General features: G+C 39.6%; 1 protein-coding gene across 1 annotated transcript in view; it reads left to right on the plus strand.

Moving 5' to 3' along the window:
* unc-13 (protein unc13 homolog) overlaps positions 1 to 25,344 on the plus strand; it is a 205,044-nt gene that overhangs the window by 164,380 nt on the left and 15,320 nt on the right. Inside the window, exons 13-23 of the mRNA XM_080283857.1 lie at positions 593 to 743; positions 2,827 to 2,985; positions 3,580 to 3,705; positions 4,546 to 4,710; positions 7,454 to 7,638; positions 9,037 to 9,133; positions 9,911 to 10,132; positions 11,418 to 11,584; positions 16,121 to 16,397; positions 16,622 to 16,750; positions 18,786 to 19,011. Of these exons, the coding sequence (XP_080139983.1) occupies positions 593 to 743; positions 2,827 to 2,985; positions 3,580 to 3,705; positions 4,546 to 4,710; positions 7,454 to 7,638; positions 9,037 to 9,133; positions 9,911 to 10,132; positions 11,418 to 11,584; positions 16,121 to 16,397; positions 16,622 to 16,750; positions 18,786 to 19,011 (1,904 nt within the window). The remainder of the gene's footprint in view (positions 1 to 592; positions 744 to 2,826; positions 2,986 to 3,579; positions 3,706 to 4,545; positions 4,711 to 7,453; positions 7,639 to 9,036; positions 9,134 to 9,910; positions 10,133 to 11,417; positions 11,585 to 16,120; positions 16,398 to 16,621; positions 16,751 to 18,785; positions 19,012 to 25,344) is intronic.

The raw sequence follows: 25,344 nt of genomic DNA on the forward strand, positions 1-25,344 counted from the left end.
TCTTCATTGTAATCAATGGAAGACACTGAAATTTTGTCATATTTTTGTTAATTCCTTGATAGACCTTAGAAAGATCTTTGCCTTTGTTAGGTTAGCTCTCCCTGATCATTCCATTGTTTACCATATCAGTCCTATCCTTCTCTACTGACATCATCTGTTATAGTATGTACTGTATGACTTCTTATCTTCATTTATCTTACCTTTCTGTTGAACTGTAACTAACCATGTCTCTTCATTTTTATTTTGTCACACTTCCTTGTGGTAATATCTTTGTCAACCAGTATCAGCTGTTAACCCCTTAAGTATAGCGACATTTTTGTAGTTTATTGTTGCACTCTCTAGACAGTATTTTTCATTTGGGGGGAATTTCTTTAAACAGATGATAGATAAAACTTTAATAAACCCCATCACTACTACAGGTTCTTCCTAAGTTGAACAAATCTCATCTGGCGATAGCATAAATGAAATAAAGTAACAAGTCATGAGACTGAAGAGGTTATTCATGTTTTTCTCCTGTAAGTTCCTCATGTCCATCCATTTTGTTACAGCCTTTATCACACTTTCCCCTGATTCCATTCCTATCTGCCTACAGCCACTTCCACTGCTTGTCAACCAAATACCTGTGTCCAGGAGTGCCAGCAGTAATGTCCACTCTCCTGGCAAACATCAATGCCTTCTATGCTCACACCACAGCTTCCTCCGCAGTCTCTGCCTCAGACAGATTTGCAGCTTCCAATTTCGGGGTAATTATTTCCTTTTTCCCTTTAAATTTGGAGTTGGACATATATTAACTTTTTTATTAGATTTCACATCTGCCTCTTTTTTTTCCCTCTGCTGACTCCAAAGTGGTAGTAGTTGTTCCCTAGGCAGTCTGGCCAAACATCCCCGAGTCCCTAAGGAAGGCCACGGCTGAGACTGCGCTTTCCCTCAGAGCTCTTAAGGAGTGTATATTGTGTTGTTGGCACAGGTGATTGTGTGCAGTGCAGTCTTCCATAATATGCGTAATAGTATGGGGTGCTGTGTTGCATCCTGGACAGGCATCAGTGATGGAGTCATCCAGCTTCTTCTGACAACTCAAGAGGGCTGGATGATTCCCACATCTCAACCTGGCTAGGTGGATCCTGTCCTCACAAGGGAGGTAGGATTCAGAAGGGTGGATATCAGAAGGCCATGTATGCAGCTGTGTGTTGCCTTTGAGTGACTGAATGGGGCAGTCAATTATTTGAGCATAGATATGCTTCCAGAAGCTGGTTTGAGGTGGGCAAGGGGGGAGGGATGACAGTATTTGTGTATGATATCATGTGCTGGTTGTTGTTTTGATGTTCCTTGGTGTGTGTGGATGTGCTGCCATGTAGTGTAGTGGATGATGTGGGTTTGTGGAGGCTGTGGCAAGAGTTTGTGTGCCTCTCATGTCTAGGTGATCCTTGACTTTGAGGACTTTGGTTTTTTGGTGTAGGTGGTCTGTAGGTGTAGTAGCTGTGCAGCCTGTGATTATTTTTAGGACCTTGTTCTGTATGGTCTGCAGGTGTTGTAGTGTGTTTCAGTGAGGTTAGAAGCCTAAGCAGGGCTTGCATAATTCATCACTTTACATATATATTGTTTGTATACTGTGGTGGTGGTTTCTTGTGGTAGGTGGGGGCACTCACCATTCACTCTCTTGATGTAGTGCTGCTCTCAGGTGTCTGCCCTTTCCTTTCCTCCATCCTTCTTTCCATCCATCCTCTTCTATCTTTTTTTTCCTTCATTCTTTCCTCTTTCTTCTGCCTACAGGTGCCTTTACACTCCCTCTTGTGTCTTTCTTTGCTTCATTCTTTCCTCTTCCTTCTGCCTGTGGGTGACTCTACACTGAGTGACAAGCCAAATGGTTTCCTGTACACCAGGAAACCATTTACTACACTGGGTGGTAACCTTATAACCAAATTTTGGCACCTGGTGGTTTAGTGGGTAATAATGGTGCTCCAGTTGGATTGATCCGGTGAAGGTTTATGTCCAAGGGGTGGTTGGGGTTTATTGCTCACGTAATGCCACTCAGGGATGAGTGAGGCTGGTCACTCCCATCTTAAATGCCAGGACCAACTTGCCTAGCCCCGGGCTCCAACGCTCCTCATGGGTCAACATAGGATTGGATGATGGATGGATGGATGGATGGTGGTGGTTTCTTTGTTGTGTCTGAATGTTGTATGGGCAAGTGACCTTTGGGTGCTGAGTTTTGAGTTGAGAGGTTTGGTGTATATCTGTCAGAGAAATATTCACTTGTTTGGTTATATTTCGCTTCGGCTTCCTCCCTCTGCTTGGTCCAGAGTTGAGAGTTTTGATGTATTTTTGTGCCTGAAGATGATATTCTGTGATAATTGGGAGGAAAGTGACTGATATGCTCTGTGTGAATTAGATATGGGTAGTAGGTGAACTCTTGCCCTTGAGTCTGCTTTACAGGCAGTTTTCAAGGAGAGGAAATAACTTTGTTATATGATATAACTAAAGTTGTCAAAAATTATAGGAAGTTTATTTGTGACAGGAATGTTTTTTGTTAATATTTATTAGCAGTGGTTTAATATGTAATGTTGCACATTGCAGTAGGATAATTGCAAGAAATGTTACTCATTTAGTGAAGATACCATAATCTAGACTTCTTGCAAAGACTGCTTTAGTATCTTTTATATTATCAAGAAAGTTTGGATAAAGCTAACTATATGCACTTGAACATGGTTTAAATACTGTACATTCCTCAGGGCATATATTATATGAAAAGAAGGGAAACTGAGGCATTGTACAGAGCTGTCAACTTGCATCTTACACTCACATGAAACTTTTGCTATCCTCATGCAGAAAGAGAAGTTTGTGAAGCTGCTGGACCAACTACACAACTCCCTGAGAATTGACCTCTCCATGTACCGCAATAACTTCCCTGCCTCATCCAATGAAAAGCTTCAGGACCTCAAAAGCACTGTTGATCTTCTCACTTCCATCACATTCTTCAGGATGAAAGTGAGTCAGGGAAATGAGTTGGTCAAAAAGGAGTAATAAGGTAGATAGAATGGGAGCAGCCAGTCCCCTGTTGCCCCAGCGACTTGAAGATAAAAGGAGTTTCATTTCATTTGATTTCCAAAGGCCCGAACATTCTTGCATGTGTCAGTCTTGGTCACCTAATGACAGCTCTCCGTGCTGCACGATATCTGACACCCTCCCTATTCAGTCCCTTATCCCTGAGGTCACACTCTATGACCTTGTCCCAGGTCTTTTTTGGTCTGCCTCTTGCTACCCAGCGTTTACACTTCTCACTTTCTGCAGCCAATTGTCATCCCCTATCCTCTCCACATGCCTAAACCATCTGTCTACCTCTCATCACAGTACCAATACACTCCAGTCCCATCCTTCCTCTTAACTTTTCCATCATAAACCTAGCCCCCCAGTTCAGTCATTAAAAGTATTTAGATATACAGAGTTGTAATGATAGTGGAATAGAGATTGTAGGTTGAGTATATTAGATGGAGTGGGGTGCATGAATGAGAAAAAATAATAATGTATCAAACAGAAAATAGTTGTATGAATGAATTGCAATGTGGCCCTTGTTTATGTCAGGTTCAAGAGCTATCATCGCCACCCCGAGCCAGTGTGGTGGTGAAGGACTGTGCCATTGCCTGTCTCCGCTCAACATACCAGTTCCTCTTTGAAAATTGTTATGAACTCTACAACAGAGAATTCCAGGTAGGAGAATATGCTTTTGCCATTCCTGCATCTCTCATGTATTAGGAATGCCTGTATTGGAGTGGTGATGGTTTACCTTTGTGCTATAACATTTATGTTCAGTAATCACCAATATTAGCTAGTAAAGCACTGAGAAGTGTAGGGTTTAGATGTTTACATATACATTTGTCTGTGATTATTTAGTAATCTGAAAAAAGGTTAGAGGTTAACATATGCATTTACTTTGATTCTTTATGTTTAGTAAAAGTTCTAGAAAGTATTTGGAAGCCATTTTTCAGATTGTCTCAAACCCTGTTTGAGGTCTCCAGGATGGTGAAGGTTACCATCAGAAATGTTTTTTGTATTTTTTAGTTACTAGATATTTGATTGCAATGCATTTATTTTTGAAACAAAAACTGCTTATTTGATACCTGGTCCTCCAGCTAAGGAAGTCTGTTAATTAGAGCATTGAATAAGAAGAATTTTGAATGCTTAGCTATCCAGCATGCATTTTTTTTCCTCCATTTGGGATACAGTGAACCACAGGGTGATGTGGAGGTGATTCATTTGTGGCCAACCCTTACAGGAATAAGGCATCTAGTAATATAGATATGATACAAATGAGGGGAGAAAGGAGGCCTCAGGAACAGTCTCTTCTCCTTCTCTTTCCGTGGGAAATAAGAAGGTGTACAGATTTATAAGCTTTTATAGCAGGTCATCTTATCATTACATTTTTTTTTTTTTTTTGTCACCTTCCCATCCCTGTTAGTTCGTTTTTTAGGATGCAAGAAATATGTTGGCAGTATTAGATCTTCCCATTTCCAGTGGTCATTTGTATTTTTGCTGTGTTTGTCTGTGCAGGTGGACCCCTCAGAGAAGAAGGAGGGAGGGGAGCAGGGGCCAAGACTGGAGAGTGTGGACTTCTGGCACAAGCTGATAGCCCTCATCGTGTCCGTCATTGAGGAGGACAAGAACAGTTACGCTCCCGTCCTTAACCAGTTCCCTCAGGAGTTCAACATTGGTCAGGTATAATTTGTCCACATTAACTTAGCAAGACTTTTTTTTTCTTTAATCCTTTGGCAGCCTATTTCCTGTAGCTTAATGAGAGAAAAAGAAAATACTACAGCTGCACTTTTTCACCCATTCCAATGATATCTTTCAGAGATGGTATTTCTAGGTTAGGTACTGCTTCAGAATGGTCAGAATATGTAATACTGCAGACTAAATGGTCTAGAGAGTGACAGGAAATAATTTAAGACTAGATTGAGTGGGAATTTTAGGTTAGGACCTCATCCTTACAACAAATCTTTCTGCTTACGCTTTAAGTCATTCCTTTCCGTTGGGTTCCTCCGATCACAACCTTATCACTTTAACCTGTCCTATTGCACCAGTACGGCCTGTGACCCTCCAAAGAAACATCGGTTGCGGCACTTTGGAGCTGCTGATTGGGAGGCCCTCAGGCAGGACTTCTTTGATTTTCCCAGGAATGATTATTACTTCCATGTGTGAGAGCTATCTGAGTGTGCCTTGCACATTACGGAGGTCATTCCCTTGGGCATGGAATCATACATTCCTTTCTCATATCCTTTGACTATTGCAAAAATCCTTGGCTTAATCACGCTTGTTCTAATGCTGTCCACAACAAGGAGAAGGCCTACCAAAGGTACTGGAGCCAACCCTCCCCTAAATCTCACTCTTTTTTATGTTTCTGCTTGGAATCGTGCTAAGTCCATTCTTCGCTCTGCTAAAAATAATTTCATCCATACTAAATGCTCTGAACCCTCCAACTCGAATTCTTCCCGTTCCTTCTAGCATCTTGCCAAAAACGTTTCTAACACATTTACCTCATCATCCTTCCCTCCTCTTTTCCACACTGATGGCTCTGTAACTGATAAAACAGAACTCTTCGCTCAGACTTCCTCCTCCAATTCCACCTTGGAAGTTTCCCCCTTCTGACTTCCTCATGGCTGAGATTAAAATTTCTTCAAATGATGTATTTTCTGCCATCACTGACCTCAGTACTAACAAGGCATATGGTCCTGAAGAAGTTCCTCCTATTGTTCTCAAGAACTGTGCTTCTGTGCTTACACCCTGCCTAGGTTAACTCTTTCGTCGTTTTGTGCTAACTTGTGCCTTTCCTTCTTGCTGGAAGTTTGCTCACATTCATCCTGTCCCAAAGAAGGGTGACCATTCCCACCCCTCTAACTCTTGCCCAGTTCCATTAACATTATGTATTTCAAAAGTTTTCGAGTCTGTTCTTAATATATATATATATATATATATATATATATATATATATATATATATACACACATAAGCATCTTTCCTATCACAACCTTCTTTCTGACCATCAGTATGGGTTCTGCCAGGGATGCTCCACTGGTGATCTCACTTACCTTTCAGACTCCTGGTCATCCTCCTTTCAGGACTTTGGCAAAAGCTTTGCCATTGCACTTAACATTTCAAAGGCTTTCGATCGAGTCTGGCATAAATCTTTAATTTCCAAACCACCCTCTAATGGTTTCAATCCTTCTATCTGTGCCTTCATCTCTAGCTTCTTTCCTGGTCATTCTATAGCTGCTTTTGTAGATGGCCACTGTTCTTCTCCTAGAGCTATTAATAGTGGTGTTCCTCACCAACTCTCTGCCTTATCAATGACCTTCTAAGCCGTACATCATACCCTATCCACTCATACGCTGATGACTCCTCCCTTCACCATCCAATTTGCTTTTCGCCGCATCCATCTCAGCAGTTGCTTCAACAAACAAGGGATGAGGCAGTGGCTCACCTAATGTCTGACTTGGCTTATATCTCTGACTGGGGTAAAAATAATCTTGTTTTTAATGCATCAAAAACTCAGTTCTTTCATCTATTAACCTGACAGAGTCTTCCACAGGAGTACTCTCTAATTTTTAACAATATCCAGCACAATCCTGCATCATCTTTAAACATACTTGGGATTTCATTCTCTTGGGTTTTATCATGGAAAGAACATATTACCTCTCTTGTAAAATCTGCTTCCAAGAGATTGAGTATGCTGCGGCGACTCCATACTTTCTTTACCCCTACACAGTTGTTTAATTTATACATGGGTTTTATTTGCCTTTGTATAGAGTACAACTCTTGTGTGGAGAGGCTCACCACACACAGCTCTTCTCAACAGGATGGAGCCAAAGGCTTTTCGTCTCATTAACTCTCCTCCTCTTACTGGCTTCCTTCTACCTGTTTCTTAGCCACACTGTTACATCTTTATCTCTTTTCTATTGCTATGTCAATAGTCACTGCTTCTCTGAACTGTCTGCTTGCATCCCTCCACCACTACGGCAGGCATGCGTAGCACCCGTCTAGCAACAAACTCTCATCCTTTTTCTGCCCACTCTCCAGTGCAAGAGTTAACCACTACTCCCAGTCCTTCATGTATGCTAGAAGTCAACTCTGGAACTGTCTCCCTCTGTCTATTTTTCCTACTGCCTACAATCTTCAGTCTTTCAAACACAGTGTGTCCAGGCGTCTCGAAATGAATAGATCTTAAATTTGGCCCTTTGTTATCTTGTTTTTGTTTTTTCTTGGAGGGAGCAGTTTGCAGGCCCCTGTCCTTTGGTTCCTTCTTCCATGCATAAAAAAATATATATGTATATATTACACTGCCCCGTTTAAAATTTCAAATCATCATCATCATCATCATCATCATCATCATCATCATCGTTGTCGTCATCAAGTTAACCCTGTTTTCCTCAGAAATATTCTTAATGTTAACCTTCCTCCTCAGCTCTCTGCGGCAACAATGTGGAGTATGTTTGCAGTGGACATCAAATATGCCCTGGAAGAACACGAGCAACACCGCCTATGTAAAAGCTCTGAGTACATGAACCTTCACTTCAAAGTCAAGTGGCTCTACAACAACTACGTAACGGATGTGCCTCCCTACAAAGACCAAGTGCCTGAATACCCAGCGTGAGTACTTTTATGAGGCAGAAAATGTGGGTAATGAAAATTCACTTTATTGAGGTTATTGTTGAGTTACCCTGATCTGTCTGCCTGAGCAGACCTATCAGCTGCATGCAAGTATCTGCCCTTACAGGGCCATCCTGTGGAATGAGCCAGTGTTCCCTTGTAGCAGATGGTGCCTAGCCTCACCTAGACATTGGATGGAGTGTGGAACTTTGAGTCCTGGTTGGATGCTACATTTGTATCTCAACCCAGTTAATAGGGGCACTGTAGTAGGCTCCTTTTCACTCAGAGTTTGGTTGTATGGTTACCACCCAGCATTGTAAATGGTTTCCTGGGTTACAGGAAGCCATTAGACGTGTCACTCGGTATGAGCTCCCTGAAGTGGAAAAAAATAATAATAAAAAAGTGACAGGAAGGATGGGGGAAATAGGAAGAGAGGAGAGCAGATATGGAATATGAATAGTGAAGGTGGAGGAAGAGATAGGCAGCACTACATCAAGTGCATGGATAATAGTTGCCACCACCTACCACTTTTGTGGGAAAAAAAAAAAAAATGCACAGAAAGGAAGTTCATGGTAGGGTAATGAGAGAAAACGAGCAACAGTGTTGAAAGATAAAAATGAAAGGACTCCTTGAAAATGGGCAGAATGGAGTGATAAAGGGAGCTTTGCTAAGGACATGGAAACATTTTGTTATGGGCAGCCATTTTTTTTTACCATTGATAGATAATAAAAAAGAGGATCAATTTTAGTCTTGCGAAATGAGGGGTGAGATAGGAGAAATTCCATAGTAATCCATAACTCCTGAGTGTAAGTGTAATTATTGTTTTAAAAATATGTCTTTTGTGTTAGCACACACTCTTCTCTGACTCAAGAACATTATCAGCCCTCTTATATATATCCTGCCTGCGGGTGATTTTGCACTCCCTCTTGTGTCTTTCTTTCCTTCATTCTTTCCTCTTCCTTCTGCCTATGGGTGACTCTACACTGAGTGACAAGCCTTATGGTTTCCAGTACACCAGGAAACCATTTACTACACTGGGTGGTAACCATATAACCAAATTTTGGCGCCTGGTGGTTTAGTGGGTAATAACGGTGCTCCAATCGGATTGAGCCGGTGAAGGTTTATATCCAAGGGATGGTTGGGGTTTATAGCTGACATAATGCCACTCAGGGATGAGTGAGGCTGGTCACTATCATCTTAAATCCCAGGACCAACTGCCTTGCCCCGGGTTCCTACGCTCCTCATGGGGCAACGTAGGATTAGATGATGAATGAATGGATATATATATGCAGGTGCTGGTGCATATTGAATCATTTTTAGGTCTCACTTCATCCATAGGTGGGATAAAAAGTTAGGAAGATAATTTTTAGTGATGCTAATACAAGGTTCCGTGGGCAGGTGGTTTGAGCCGTTTGTAATGCAGTGGCTGAACGAGAATGACGACGTCTCACTCGAGTACCTCAATGGTGCCTTCCAAAGGGACAAGAAGGACGAGGTGAGTCATACAGTCTTTCATGTTAAGGAATTTCTTTTGCGTATGTTAATAACGTATTAAGGACCTTGTCACACATAGGTCAGAAATGGACACCTCGATGCAAAACATACTGTACAGTACTTCCATTTGATCATTATTTGAGCATTCCATTTTTCAGTGTCAGACATAATGCGCGTGATAGCCAGACGCAGAATGCCTATAATGTGCCCATATGGAATGGGATGTTCTTCCAACTTTTATCATGGCAACACAGTCAGTTTAGATCAGTGTCAGGTTCCAACCTCAGTGTAATAAAGCTGTAAAACTACAGTACATTTGTAGGTGTAGATGAAGAATAGTCTGCAAAAGTAAAACAGTCCCTTAATTTGTTCAGTATAATGACATGTTTCATATTTTTTGTTACTGTTAGACTGTTTTACTCAACTTGCATTTGTTTTTGAAACAGGAGAGGTCATATTTAACCTTCATTTACCCTTTCACTTCAAGCCATGTCCTCAGAGATGTTTATGTCCAGTGGTACTGTAGCAAGAATAAACTGCAAAGTATGTTCTTGAACTGGAGTTAACAGTAAAACTTATAATTTCCTGGTATCAGTAGTACCCCTTTAGTTTTCCCGTGTTGTTATGTCTACCCTTAGTTTGCACTGTTCCGTCCTCATTCATGATAGTGGTCCATTTCACCTAATTATCATCCTTGATTTCCCTCCATATTCCCACACCATCTTTGTTAACTCATAAAAATATATTTTTAAATTTATATTTCTCCACAATTTTACAGTTCCCACCCAGCTCAGAAAACTCGCTCTTCTCGAACTCGGTGGTTGATGTGTTCACTCAACTGACCCAGTGCTTCGGCGTAGTGTCCAAACTGGAGTGTCCTGACCCAGAGATCTGGAAACGGTTCATGAAGCGGTTTGCCAAGACTATAGTTAAGGTTCTGCTAGCCTATGCTGACATCTGCAAAGAGGAGTTCCCCAATTATGTTGGTGATGAGAAGAAAGTGAGTAATATTGGGTAACCAGAAGGTAGAATTACAGGCATACCCTGCTATATGATCAACCACTATATGATACCCCGCCATAGCAATGTAAAAAACTTAACACCCTTCCCCACTTATTGATGGCCAGTCCCCATTTATCTGGCGTCTTTTTTTTTTTTTTTTTTTTTTTCTGATGGTTTCTTTTATAACCAATTTTTTTTATATTTTAGACTTAAGTTTTGTGTGTAGGTTGATTTATGAACTGTTTTTAGGCTTAGATTAATGTGTTTAAGTCATAGGTGGGACAAACACTGTCATTTTTGGGTACAGTTTACTAAGTTTGATTTTTTCCAGACATTTTTGATGATTTTCCGATATTATTTTGGGGTTTAGGTGAGTTACAAACTGTTCATAGGCTTAGTTTAGCTTGTTTTAAAGCTATTTGAGGGTTTAGGTGAGCTAGAAACTCGTTTTTGAATTTATTTGGATGGGTTTTGGACTTGATTGGGGGGGGGGGATCCCAAGGCTCTCCAACACATCCCTGTACTTTCTTTGTTATAACATTCCCGATTAGCAATCCCCTGGCTCAATGATGAGTTTTCCCAAATGCATCCCGTTGTTATCATGAGGATGGCCTGTCATGACATTCTATGGAAGGTCAGTTTTGGGTACTGCATGTCAGTGATTCAGGCAGTATTGTAGCCTTTTACATGATTTAAATAATAAAATCAATAAAATTTCCTCAGATTACTGTACTAAAAACTGGTAATGCTCATAAGTATACATACATTTGTAACTTAAGAATTCAAGAGATTATGCAGGGGCATTATTTTTGTTTGTTGGGGTGCGTAAAATGGCACTCATATCTTACGGAATACAGTTTGCACAGTTGGAAGTGAAAATTATGGTAGGTCCTGAGTGGTGTGCCATGGCACCTCCCCAAGGCCCTTTTTGCAGCACATGGCTCCATGGCTGTGTGATGTGGAATGGTCTGCATTTAGAACTGCTGCTGTATATTATCCAACAAAATTGTATTTCTCAAGCCTTACTGATGTTCTTCAGTTGCAAACATTCTATAGTCTTAGCAGTCCAAGTCATAATTTAGAAGATACTGTATTTTGGAACTGACCATATTTTATTATCTGTTTACTGACATGCATACAGACCATGCCAGAGAGGGGAGATGAATGAGTACATAAAGTAGTCATTCTAACCATTCATTCTTCCATTGTCATTCATAATGAGAAGGGTAATATTCATAAGTGAATAAGAAAACTTGTTTTACTGTTCCTTCCTTTATTTTTAGGCATGCATCTTAATGAATAACATCCAGCAACTAAGAGTACAGCTGGAGAAGATGTATGAGAAGATGGGTGGAGAGAAGCTGGAGGAGGATGTTGCAACGATCCTAAATGACCTTCAGGGCTCGCTCAACACTGTACTGGATGAACTGGCATGCAAGTTTGCCAAGAGGTGAGTTGCAGATGGTTACAGTCAGCACATTAGTGGTTAGAATATGTTATTTGCAACAGTAGATTAGTTCTATAATATGATGTTAATAATGAAGTTTTATGGAAAGACTGTAAAGTCAAAGAAATTATTTGTGTCACTGAGCATGCTGGATATCTAGGGTTGGTGGTGGTACTGTCGAAGAAGAGGGAGAGTGGCCTTGTGCAATTTACCACAAGGGTGTGGGAAGTAATTCCATCTTGTGCAGTGTTTGTGATAAGTGAGTGCATAAGAGATGTAGTGGTATTAGAGGCAGACTGCGAGATAATGCTGATTTTATGTGTGCGGCATGTCAGCGAGAGCAGATGGAGATTGTCAGGCATGAAAGGATTGAACTTACTGGTGAGTCTCTTGAGTGTATGGAAGGGGATTTTTTATTCAGGAGACATGTTATCTGCCGGAGGTGTGGCTTAGGTGAGAAGTGACTGGAAGAAGTTCAGGGAGCTGTTGCCTCTCCTGACATTGAGAGGACTCTTCCTTTGCACGAAGGGGTCGTTGTATGCAGCATGCGTTAGGAGTGTGATGCTGTATAAGAGTAAGAGCAGTGGAAATGGGACTTGAGGAATGTGTGTGGAGTGCAGAGGTGGTAGGACAAGGGACATAGTGATTCATGAAAAAGGTGGAGCAAGGAAGTATATTGATAATAGGATAGTAGAATGTATGCTTTGATGAGACAGTCTTAGGGAGAGAAAGGATGGCCCATTTCTCCAGGCATTCTGTTAAGCTTGCCCTCTTTCATCTTCATCCAGACCTCCTTTCCCACCCTTGTGCAAGATGAGGAGTAACAATGTCTAGACAGCCAAAATTTGTCCAGTTCAATGGGCCACGCTTCCATTCTCTCATCATTCAGGCCCACGGAATCCAGGCTCCAGATAGGTCAAAAAGATTTTACCACATTCTGTAGCTTCACACATACCTATCTGATAGAGCCAGTCTGAAATTGTCACATTAAAAAGGGGTGTCAGATCCCTGGTTATGCACATTGCACAAAATTCATCCATCCAGCTCGGTCTCTTGTCAGTCCCTTAGCCTCATCAACTTCCATACGTCTTTTCCTCACACACTCATCCACCATATCCTTCCACCTTTTTGGCCAACCTTACCTCCCCACTCCTTCAGATTTGTTCAGATATACTTTTTTCACCACTCTATTGTCATCCATTCTCTCCACATGACCAAACCATCTCAGTACACTCTCTTCCATTCTGGTGTCCACAGTCTTCCGCACTCCACATCTTTCATGTATCACATTAGTCAGGATCCTATCCACTCTCTGTACTCCACGTACTTTCCTCAGCAGTCCCATCTCTACACTCTTACTTATGATTTTTCATTTTCATGCCATGCCATAGTCTCACATCCATGTGTCAAAGTTGGCACTAACACTCATTCATGTAAGCCTTGCGCAGCTGCATCACTTGATCCTCTGTTTCTTATCAAGGCCTTCATAGCACCAACTACTTTCCTTCGATGTGTCACTCATCTTTCCACTTCTTTTGCACATTTTCCTCTCTTTTCTGTCACTGTACCCAGGTATTTGAACTCTCTCACCAATTCCAGTCTCATTCCATTCATTGTAACGTCACATTGGGAATCAGCTTTGCTCTCAGTAACCATCACTTCATTCTTTTCTACATTTTCTCTCAAGACACGATGCTCACAGACATCTACAAGACTCTCCACTAGTCTACTAAGCTCTTGTCCAGTATTTTAAAGTAACACTGCATCATCAGCATACAACAAATTTGAGATTTTCCATCCATCACCATTCATTACCAACGCCATCCCTCTCTCCATTACCCGTATTTTTACTTCTCTCATCACCCCATCCATATATTGAACAACCATATATATTGAACAACCATGGGAACATCACACAGCCTTGTCGCACGCTTACATTGATTGTGATCCATTCACTCAGATGCCCATTTACCATTACATTCCTCACTACCGTCATAAAAATTCTTGACGGCACCTGGCAGCTTACCATCTACACCATACATGTGCTAAACCTTCCACAATCCTTTTTGTCTACTTTGTTGTATACTTTTTCCAGATTCATAAATTCCATAAACACATTATCGTCATTCTCACATGCCCGCTCTGCTATCTGTCACACTGGAAATATTTGATCCACACATCCTCTACCATTCCTAAAGCCACCATGTTATTCATTCACTAGGACTTCTGATATCTCTCTTACTTTCTCTGTAATAATTATTCCATATACCTTCCCTACAACACTCACAAGATGAATGCCATGATAATTCTTGCACTGTCTTTGCTCACCTTTATTTTTGTGCAAGGGTACAGTCACTGCCTTTTTCTACTCTTCTGGCACAGTTTCACTCATCCATGCCTTCTTACATATCTCCAACAAGCACTTGATCTCTGCATACAGTTCATCAACCCCAGCTGCTTTCCCATTTTTCAGCCACTTCACAGCATTCTTCACTTCTGCGAGTGTCATGTTTCCTGGCACTGCATTCCTTCTCTGTACACCTCCAAAACCAATCATGTTAATGGTCGCTTTGGGCTCTCCATCCCCATTCATCAGACTTCCAAAATATTCTTTCCATCTAGTTCTTACTTCATCCCCATGGGTTAATAATCTACCACTTTCATCCTTCACACTTTCTCATTTCTTTCCACTGTCACTTCTGCATTTCCGCACCTCTTTCCAAAATAATTTCCTATTTTCAGAGCAGGTTTCATTCATTTTTCTTCCAAGATCATCATGTACCTCCTTCTTTTTCCTCTTTATTAGTCACTTTACGTCCTTCTTGTTCTCAGTATATTCAGTTATTTCAACTGAACCCCTGTCCTGTATCGAGTTCAAGTTCTTCTCTGCAGTAGATACAGTGTGGCATTTTGATGTTTTGTTTTTTGTCATCATTGTCCCTTTGATCCTTTTGTGCCTCTATTTCTTGCGCTTCAGTTGTGTTGGCCACAAGACTTTTTACTCGTTGCCTAGAGGTAAAGCAGGGGATCCTCTCATTGGCTTAGTGGTAAAGTGTGTGCATGTGGAGCATGAGTGCCTGCAATTGAATCCTGCCCAGACCAGTGTGATTGATTTGTTAATTTTTAGCTTGGTTATTGCATTGGTCGGCATCAGTGTGGGATGTGAGATGAGGCTTGGAGGGCAATGATGTTGTTGGTTAGCTGACAGCGTCTTAGTCCTTACATCCCGGGGAGTAACTGTTTGGTGTGGTCTGCAGCATCCCCAATGGTGGCCTCCAGTGCCATGCTACCATGTGTGTTCGAAACTCACCAAATTAATCACCAAGGGGAGAAAAGAGTGATGTAATGGGGTCTATAAAAGCCCATGTTGCCTAGAGGCAAAGCAGGGGATCCTCTCTTTGACTCAGTGGTAACGTGCACATGTGTGGAGCGCGAGGGCCTGCAGTCAAAGCTCAGTCTGACCAGTGATTAATTTGTTAAATGTCAGTTCGGTTATTACAGTCTTCTTCCTCTCTTCCTCCACTGCTCTCTTTGTCTCTTCATCCCACCTTGTCATACTTTTTTTCTTTGTTATTACTCTTGCCACACTGCACACCACTATTCCTAACTAAGCAATCTCTATATGTATTCTACAGGCCGTCCAGATCCATTTCATTCCAATTCACTGATTCTAACTCCTCCCCTACTTTGGCCCTATATTATTCTGCCATTTCTTTGATCCTCAGTTTCTTGACTTTCAGTCTCTCTCCCTGACTGCTCTTCCCTCTCTTGGTCCATCTCACTCCTCTCAGCTTGATCAGTCATACCACACTCATATGATCTGACAGACCTGCACGTCGTCTTCTCACTGCCCTCGTATCAGCAACACTACCCAGCATCGTCTTCTCTACGTTCCCACTTTCATACTTTCTCTTTATACTTGTAGGGCCTACCTTTCCTCATTGCCATGTGGGAGAAAGGGCCAGGATGTTGACTTGTTTTTATGGAAACTAAAAGATGTTTATGCAGAGAATGAAATGGGATCAGTTTTTGTGGTGGATGAGGACACTTACCATCCACCCACTCGATGTAGTGCTGCTCTCGGGTTCCTGCCGTTCCCTCTCTTCCTTTCTTCTTTCCTTCCTTCCTCTTCTGTCTATCTTTCCGTCATTCTTTCCTCTTCGTTCTGTCAATGAGTGACTCTACACTTAGTGACAAGAAACCATTTACTGTCCTGGGTGGTAACCATATAACCAAATTATGGTGCCTGGTGGTTTAGTGAGTAATTAAGGCACTCCAGTCGGATTGAGCCGATGCAGGTTAATACCCAAGGGGTGGTTGAGGTTTATAGTTCATGTATTGCCACAGAGGAATGAGTGAGGCTGGTCACTCTCATATTAAATATCAGGACTAACTTGCCTAGCCCTGGGCTCCTACACTCCTCATGAGGCAACCCAGGAATAGATGATGAATGAATGAGTGAATAAAAGGTATTTGAGAAGGAGGCTTCTGGGAACGTTCTTTGATCAGCATATTAATAAATGTGTTTTTTATGAACAGCCTGGAGTGTCGTATAGCAGTAAAGGTGAAGGAGATGGGAGACAAACTAGCAGCAGTGAAGGGCAGCGGTCAAGTGCAGCCATCTCAACGTAATGCTGTGGCAATTGAAGCTGACGAGGTGCTTGTTCCACTTATGGACCTACTAGAAGACTCTCTATCCCTATATGCCCAGTCCTGTGAGAAGACCGTACTGAAAAGACTCCTCAAGGAACTGTGGAAGATCGTTATGACCACCATGGAGAAAACAGTTGTACTGCCACCTATGACTGACAAGGCTGTAAGTTTATATGGCTGTTATTTCCATTATAAGAATGCAGTGCCAACTTGCAAAGTGAAATACAGAATACAGAGTACAGTATATTGCACTGAAGTGGTTCGTGCTATAGAATGATTAATTGTATTATTATTCTAGGGAGAGACTGGGACTTGACAAAAATGTCTGCCATAATGACTCATGCAGTTGACAGGCATTAATATAAGCCTTCTTCATTCCTCCCTCAGATGATGTTGAAAAACTTGACAGACAGTGCAAAGAACATGGCTGCCAATGCCAAGATTGAGGACATGTCACGTATCTTCAAGAATCAGCTAGGCGGCAAGGATGTCAAGAATGCCATGTCTAATATTATGGTCAGTGTGGCAGTATTTGTTAATTATTATTATTATTTTTTTTAAGCTGACCAAGTATCATTTGACAGCCTGACTCAAGTTTTACAATCCGTATTGAGGCCAAAGATGATTAAACACAATATGTGAATTCTTAGGGAAGGATATTGCATCTAACAGGCTGGGAGAGGTATATGATGAATTTGGATTTGTATATTATGATTTTCAGACATTAGAATCATTGACTTAATGATCCAACCAATAACATTAGAGGATTGATCATTTAGCTAGATGCAGAGATGTAGGTTTTCTTCACTGTACTTAATTTGTTACCTCCTTCATGTGAATCCTGCAGCATCCCAGATACTGGCTACTGTGTGGGGCTCATCCCAGAGTTAATTCTGTGAGGTTATGTTTTTGATGCATATTGAGTGAAGTTTGGACATTGGAGTAATAGAGGTTGAGTGTTGTGCGTGTATAGTACAGGCATGCTGGGTTGGGTATATGGTGTTTTTTTTTTTTTTTTTCCTTCATTTAACTTTTTGGCTGCAACGAACCAGCTTAGTTTTATATCAGCAAGCATCAGGTTATTTTCTATGTTCATGAGTAACCAGGGAGACCAAAAATGTTAAAATTATCATGCCCAATATTTTAACTGAGAATAAAAACTTGTTTTACTTCAGTTTGTGATGAATTGTTTTATTCAGTTCATTTAAACTTACTGCTGCCAAAGAGTTAAGGAAGGAAACAGATTGATCTTAACCAAGTCTTGCCAAGAATACTCATGTTGTTCTTGTAGGATAATTTCATATTACAGGATTGAGTCAGGTTTGTGCTGATACCATTTTATCATTTTTATACGATATGCATTTTTATGCATCTTTATTATGCAGGCTTTTGGGGGTCTGGTTTGTAATATTTGTCTCGTAACACTATATCACACATTTCCTCACATTTATGAAGGGTTTTGGCACACAACTGATCTGGTAACTGTTTCCAAGAATTGCTTGCTCTTGAGAAAACTGTTCATCCTAATTTTTTTATCCCTTCTTTTATTTCATCCAATATTAATCCTTTGCAGGTACTGTATTATATAGTTTCATCAGTTTCCTTTCTTTGTGTTTTATGTAAACAATTATTGTATCCTATTTTTCTTCCATATCCACATCTATACACCCAAATGCCACTTTTGTATTGGCTAGGTGTATGTATGGTATGTATTCTTTTATTTTTTCATTTGTATGGTTTTCAGATGACACTTCTGGATTAGCACTTGCCCCAAAATATTTTTCTTTATCTTATTTTTTTAGACTTACATTTCCTGTTTGTACTCCCATTTTGATCTCTCTTCTTCAAATGCCATTATCCACCTGCAAGATCATTTTATAGTGATTGGCTGTACCAGATAGATACATGCAAAGCTACAGAATGTGGTGAATCACTGGGCTACGAGGTGGCCCAGCCCCCCCCACCTTCTCTAACAGGGGGAGGGGAAATCAGTTACTACTACTACTACGTGGTGAAATTTTTTTTTGGTCTATTTGGTGGAGCCAGGATTTTGAGGGCTTGAATGATGAGTGAATGGAAGCATGGCCCATTGAATTGGGCAGACTTTGGCTGTCTGGACGTTGCTACTTCTCACCCTGCCCTTTGGTGGGAAAGGAGGTCCAGATGATGATGATGATGATGATGATAGTGATACCTCAGTGTGGTTAATGGAAGCTATATCTAACTCTTGCAAGTTGAACAACAGTTTGGAGGTAGAAAGAATAAAATATTGAATACTAGTAAGACCTCATATTGAAGGTTTTATCCCTTTCATCTGAAGGACATAATTTCCATTTTATTCTTACCATCACGAGACTGTTACTCAGATTAGGATTAACTTTTTGAAATGGAGGGGTTAGATATAGCTTTAATTTACCCATTCAGTACTGGAGGTCCTTTCAGAGTTCATTATAATCATTTACTGGTAGCAGGAAAGAAATATGATGCATATCACAAGATCAGACGTTTTCAGAATGAAAGCCACAGATCTGAATGAGATCCTTTTCCGCAGGATATATCCAAGGACTTTGAGAGGAATCTGACCCCCAAGCAGTGTGCTGTTCTTGAGTATGCACTGGACACCATAAAGCAATACTTCCATGCTGGGGGCAATGGGCTCAAGAAGAATTTCCTTGATAAGTCTCCTGAACTCAAGTCGCTCAACTACGCACTCTCACTCTACACACAAACGACTGACACACTCATCAAGACCTTCATAACCACACAGACCAACCAGGGTGAGTTCTCATATTGGTTAGATTTAGTGAGTGCAAGGGAGGAGGCTCTGCTTTCTATTATGTCCTCCAGAAGGGGAGTGAGGGATTGTCTACTATCTGCAGTTTTAATTTTTTGTTTTTTGTGGATGAGAGAGAGAGAGAGAGAGGCGATATATATGTTTGTATGTGTTTAAGTGTTCGTTTTAGTTATACTCTTGTTCACTTTATTTTAAGGAGATGAAGTGGGGCTTGTTTTTTCGTTCTTTGACATGGAAGTCATTGAAGTCCTCTTTCTGGTGGTCTTTAAAAGATGGAGAGGAATCTGTTTGCATTCAAAGTTTCCTCAGTATTGGACATGGAGAAGTGATAGTTGTAAAGGGATCCTTTAAACACCATAGGTTTATTATATTGCATATATTTTGTAAATTTGTGTGTTTCACTGTGCATGAGTGGACCCAGTACATTATAGTAATGTCTCATCACTTTTTCAGGTTTTATTTTATACTCATGTCAGTATTGTCTGTTGTTGCCTTTCATGCATTCTTAAAGGTTCATAGAAATACCCCCCCCCCCCCTTTTTTTTTTTTTTTTTTTTTTTTTTTTTTTTTTTTTTTAAGTATCTTCTCCAAGTACTTAGTGCGGAAGGCAAAACATCATTATTTAACTGCAGGGAGAAATGTCATGTACACACCTAAACATTTTGTCATTTCTTTGCATCTGACCTAAGTATGGAAACACAGCATGTCTTATTTTCTGTCATTTTTCTAAGGCACCTTCTTGCTTCTTCTCACTGCTTTGTTCTTGAGTCTCAGTGGTATAGGAAACTAGTTAATGTCATCAAATTGGGTATAGACACATTTACTTCTGAAGCTTATTGTCTGTGTTTGAATATTGGTTATAGACACATTTACTTCGGAAGCTTGTTGTCTATGTTTGAATGTTTGCAACACCAGTGTTCAATTAATTTAGGTTTCTACTCTGCAGCCAGATCTACTATTAAGCATTCATACATATGACATAGGCTTCGAAATTAAGTGGACTGATCTAGAATCAAAATGGATGAGCTGTTAAGTTTCTGCACCTCAGGGTCTCAAGTACATTATTTGTCTTAAATGGTTTCTGGCTTTCCTTTGCGGCACACTTGGATGGCTCCGCCCAACAATAAGTCATCAGATCCAGATTTGTTTACCTTTGTAATCTTTGAATCCTTATTAAAGGGGAGGATATAGAGGAAAATAATTCATGAATGTTTGTTTCTACTGAATTTCGTAGTCTTGGGCTGTCCAGGAAGAAATTCAGGATATCATTTGATCATATTTATTGCAGTAATTGTTGCTGTTCTAATCATCCAACACTCAGCTTTGCCTTACTGTGATGGCCAGAAGTATAAAGTGTTAGGCACTGACTTCTGTTGTTAATCAGCACCATGATCTTAACCATCATTCCATTAACCAGAAGATCGCCATATGTACAGTAAAAATAGGTTATTTAATTATAGTTTTTTTTAATGACAACAGAGATTAGAGTTTGTTCTGACTTACGACTTAAATGTAATACAAAGTTGGGGAATACCTGTGTGGACTGTTCCCCTCCCCTTTATTCCCACTACAAGCCCCACTGGTAAGATGATGCCCATTTTATTTTACTCCACCTACCACCAGACAATTATTCAGGTTAGGAGGAGAGATCTTGTAAAGAAGGGTTTAACTCCTTTATTACGAGTATGTCAATTTTGTCCTGTCTCCTGAACCCATATTCTCATTGAGTAAGAAAGCTCCCTAACACCTCTTCCCTAATTATTTATTCTGGATATGGCTGGTTAATATCCTTATGTATATTATTTATACAGAGTATGGTAATATTGGAAGGATTTGTGTACCACAGAATAGGACAGTAAGGTGTAATAAGCAAAATAAATTGCTTAGGAAAAGATGTTAGGGTGTTTTTGTTCATTGGCTGAGAATTTGAAGTGGAGGGATTAAATATAACTCCATTTGACCCGTTTGTTATCACTTTTTCTTTGTGGGGTGAGTAAATTTGTAGCTTAGCAAGATTAAGATATTAAAAATGTTTTTATAGTGAAATAGGTAAGAGGAGATTGTCGTTATCTCCTTTACCTCAGAGGATTCCTATTAGGGTGGGTAAAATCATCAGGTGGTAGCAAAAAATTATATTTAAAAAGACATCATTTTATTGAAGGGCTTAATTTACTGCACTGCAGCTGTGATAAATGAGATTTGGTTATGGTTTATTACCATAACAAATACCCAGACACTTAAACCACATGCTGTCAGGACAAAAAAAAACACCAGCACATGCAGTACTGAGCAACCCGTTGGAGTGACTAATATACCTATTAACCCCATCTGGCCAAGGAAAACACATTTAACTTACCATACTCTTGTTGCTACCAGATAATTTTATTCAGTTTGAACACCAGTTAGTGAAGGAGTTAATGAAAGTATCGAACCCTTCCAGTTTGAAGTCTCTTCAGAGATAAAATTTGTCTGGAGATAGGAAAATACAATAAAGTTACATCCTCTGGCTTAAGAAGTTAACTGGACTGGAGCTAGTCCCTGCAGTGATATGTATTTGATGACCATACCAAAATATAAATATGTATATATATATATATATATATATATATATATATATATATTATATTATATCTATCTATCTGTCTGTTTATCTACCTACATATATACATGTATATATTATATCCTATCTATCTATATCATAATCACAGTAATCACAGCAGCAGGAGCATCACAATATGAATTCTCACCATCAAAGGTGGAATGAGGTAGAATCAAGATGCCATGGTATATAAAGCTTGAATACTGTGGAAATGAAGCATTTATGCTTCAGCCTTAAACTGAAGATTAACCTGGTTTTCAAAATATAAACTAAATTCAGAGTATGTGGGTAGAAAACTATCATATGTCTTCATATCAGTACCTCAGTATTGTTTATCAGAAGTATTATGTACCATATAATTTTCATCTGTTTGGAACACTTCCTTTCCCTACCTCCAGGCAGTTTTATTCAGCTTAAAAGAGCTCTCTGTTAGTGGAAGAGTTATTGAAAGCTGTAGAAAGACTGTATCTACCCTTTAGTTTGAAAAGTCTGTCCTAAGCTGGGTAATTTGTCTGAAGGTAGCAAGAAAAAAAAAATCTGTACTGGATTTGGGGTCTGGCTTTCATATTTTCATATTTTGCAGTTTGCCTTGTTGTGATGATTAATTTTGTTGGCTGTTTGTATTAGCTGGTGCCAGTGCTGCTAAGAGGTACATTGCCACTGACCCCACTTGTCCCCCATTTAACCCCAGTGACATTATACATTGGGCCATTCTCGATGGTTAAGGAAGCTTCCTGGCACCTCTGCCTTACCAGTTTATATCTGTATCTGGCATGTTAATTTTTTTATATTTTGGAATAATTATGTCAATATAAAGCTATCAATGAGTATAATAAGCTGTAAAATGCAAAGTACAGGATGATTCATTACTTTGAGGCTGCAGAGTAAATGGAGTTTGGGTACTTTATTTCTGTGCAGTTTATCCAGAAATTCCTTAAATATTTAAAGCCATCTTCAATGCTTAACATAATTGAACCCTGTGTTCCATACTTGTGAATGTTTGATGCAACCAATACACTGAGATAGCTGCAATCTCCATTGTGATGTTTTCTTTTAGCCCATGGATTGTGCGAGACATTTGTATATACAGTACTTTTTTCAAAGTTAGCACCATGGTAAAAGATCTGGAGTTAAATCTGGAGAATTAAGAAACACACATGCTTATACAGGACATGATTACTTGATGAGGCAGCTGATGCCCACTCAATGTTGTGCTGGTAATCACAGTGGTATTTGGTGTTTTGTAACTATCTTTAAATTCATATAAGTAGCAGTTTCTCAAATACCGTATACCTGTATGACCAACTTAGACAAGTGTCCTAAGTATGGAATTTCATTTAAATCTGGTCATGGAGGCATGGTCGGTAGCACCCTTGTCTCGTAATGCATGTGCCCTGAGTGAAAGGTTTGAATTCATCCATGGCAGACATGTAATGTGGGTGCTGGTATTATGCCCTTTCATATACTTGCATATGTTTGGACCACGTCATTTGTACTGATGTTATATGCAGACTCTAACTCACTCAAAGATAGCCATATAACTCAACTTCATATGCATCACTGTTTTATATGAACCACTCTTCTCCCTTCATACTTTGGCAGCATGAGTGAGGGTTGCTTCTGGCTGTCACTCTCCCTGTGAGAAGAATGTCTGGTCCTCAAGTGGACCTAATATGGGCTGATACAAATATGTACTGTAATTAACATAGGATATACTGTTTTAACATTATTCTGGGGTTACGGAGTTGTGAATCATCCTGTATATCATTTTGAAACAAGTGCTAGAAAACATTCCAAGCTAATGAGAATACCACCCAATGCTTTACTCCTCCCATGATCCTTCTACCCATTTGTGAGAGGCATGATTTTTTACTAATGCCCCTTCAGTCTGAGAATGTTATTTATACAGTAGTTTGTTCCTGTTTCTACCAGTTTTTTATATCATTGAGGAGAGTACCATGATTGTGAAAGTGATAACTGAAGGCTAAGGCTAAATATAACTTTATCCTGAGGTGAATGAAATCTTTGGGAGACAGAAAGAATAAAATTGAAAATATGTCGTCATGCTAAAGGAGTTAACCACTTTTATCATGATGTCTTTATTCTTTTCTTTTTACCATCACAGTTTTGTTCAGCCTAGGTGAGACCTTGGAGTGGAGGGGTTAGACAGTAGACAGCCTTCTACAGGTCTTTCACTATGAGAGAACTTTACGAAGCTGAGTAGGGTCATCGAGATTAGCTGATGTAATATATAAAAGATATCAGTGCCGTGAGAGAGTTGATATATCTTTACAAATATTTTTTATTTCTGATTTTTTTTTTAACTTCTTTGTTAAACTTTTCCAACTGATGACAAAGTTTTTGGCTTATTGTTGGTACTGCATTAAGGATTTTATTCAGCAAAGGAAAGATGCCATAGTTAGAGATTGATGACTATATTTTTAAGTCCCTAGTTGGAAAAATATCTCTGAACTGAATGAAGTTGTCTAAAGGTTACAGGAATAAAATGGAAAAGATGTCATCAGACTGAAGTTAATATTTCTAATTCAGTGTAAAACGTCTTAGTTTTTTTCGTCATCAGACTGAAGTTAATATTTCTAGTTCAGTGTAAAACATCTTAGTTTTTAACAACTTTAATTTACACCTCAGTTTTGTGTTCATGATTAATTGCTTCACCCTGATGGCATTTTTATATCATTCATGCTGCCCGATGACAGTTGTATATACCTTCAGAGAAACATTTTGAGATGATTGTGTTACATACAGCCCTCATTTATCCTCTCAGTACAAAAGATCTTTACCAAGAAGAATATAAATATCTGGAAGTAGCAAGAATAAAATAAAAAGTATATTTTCTGGCTGAAGGAGTTAGGCACAGGTGTTACATTGTCAAGTATTTTAGTTTGATTTTGCGGGTTGTATCCATTCACTATAGATCTTTCCAGAGCTAAATAAAAATTCCTGGCAATAGCAAGAGCAGAAATGTTAAAGGAGGCATTGTAACATAGGGAGCCATGTGGAGTATCTCCAAATGTACCAGAATCAAATTCAAGAAAATAGAGAATAAAATACTGAATTACGAACACCATTTTGCCTTTGGAAGTCCTCCATGGAGCTCTGCATTTAATTTTTATTATGCTTCTCCTTGAAGGAACTCCAAAGGTGCCATGAGTAAAAAATTTTGTTGCTCGACCTCCATTTTCTTGGTTTATCCAGTTTGGCACGTTCAGAGTTACTTAACAGAGCTTATACCAAACCCGTGTGGTTCAAAACATCTCTCCTAAACTAACATAAATTGCTTGGTGGCAGCAGGAATTTAAAAAAAAAAAAAAAAAAAAAAAAAAAAAAAAAAAAAAAGGTCATAATGACAAAAGTTAATAATTGCATTGCTGAAAATGGAGAATTTTTTTTTACTGCTTATTGCACCCTCTATACAAATGTGTTACATGCAGGTTGACACATTATACTCGTACAAGAGATATGTACACTGTGTCTTGCTATCATATAACAAAGCCTGACAAGCATGCATCTACAGTGTGGTTTACAGCATTCAGCATGGGTGTAAGTGAAAAAATAATCCTGTCAGTACATAGTTCATGATAAACAAGAAAGTTTTGTAATTAGAAAGCTAATCAATCATAATTTATTAATATTACAAGGATCGTATTGTATCATTTAAAGGCTCTGATATGCTTGTGTGCATTGGCCTTTGTCACC

Source organism: Coenobita brevimanus, chromosome 98 (genome assembly GCF_032717465.1).
Source record: "Coenobita brevimanus isolate Jiangsu-jjx chromosome 98, ASM3271746v2, whole genome shotgun sequence".
NCBI lineage: Eukaryota > Metazoa > Arthropoda > Malacostraca > Decapoda > Coenobitidae > Coenobita > Coenobita brevimanus.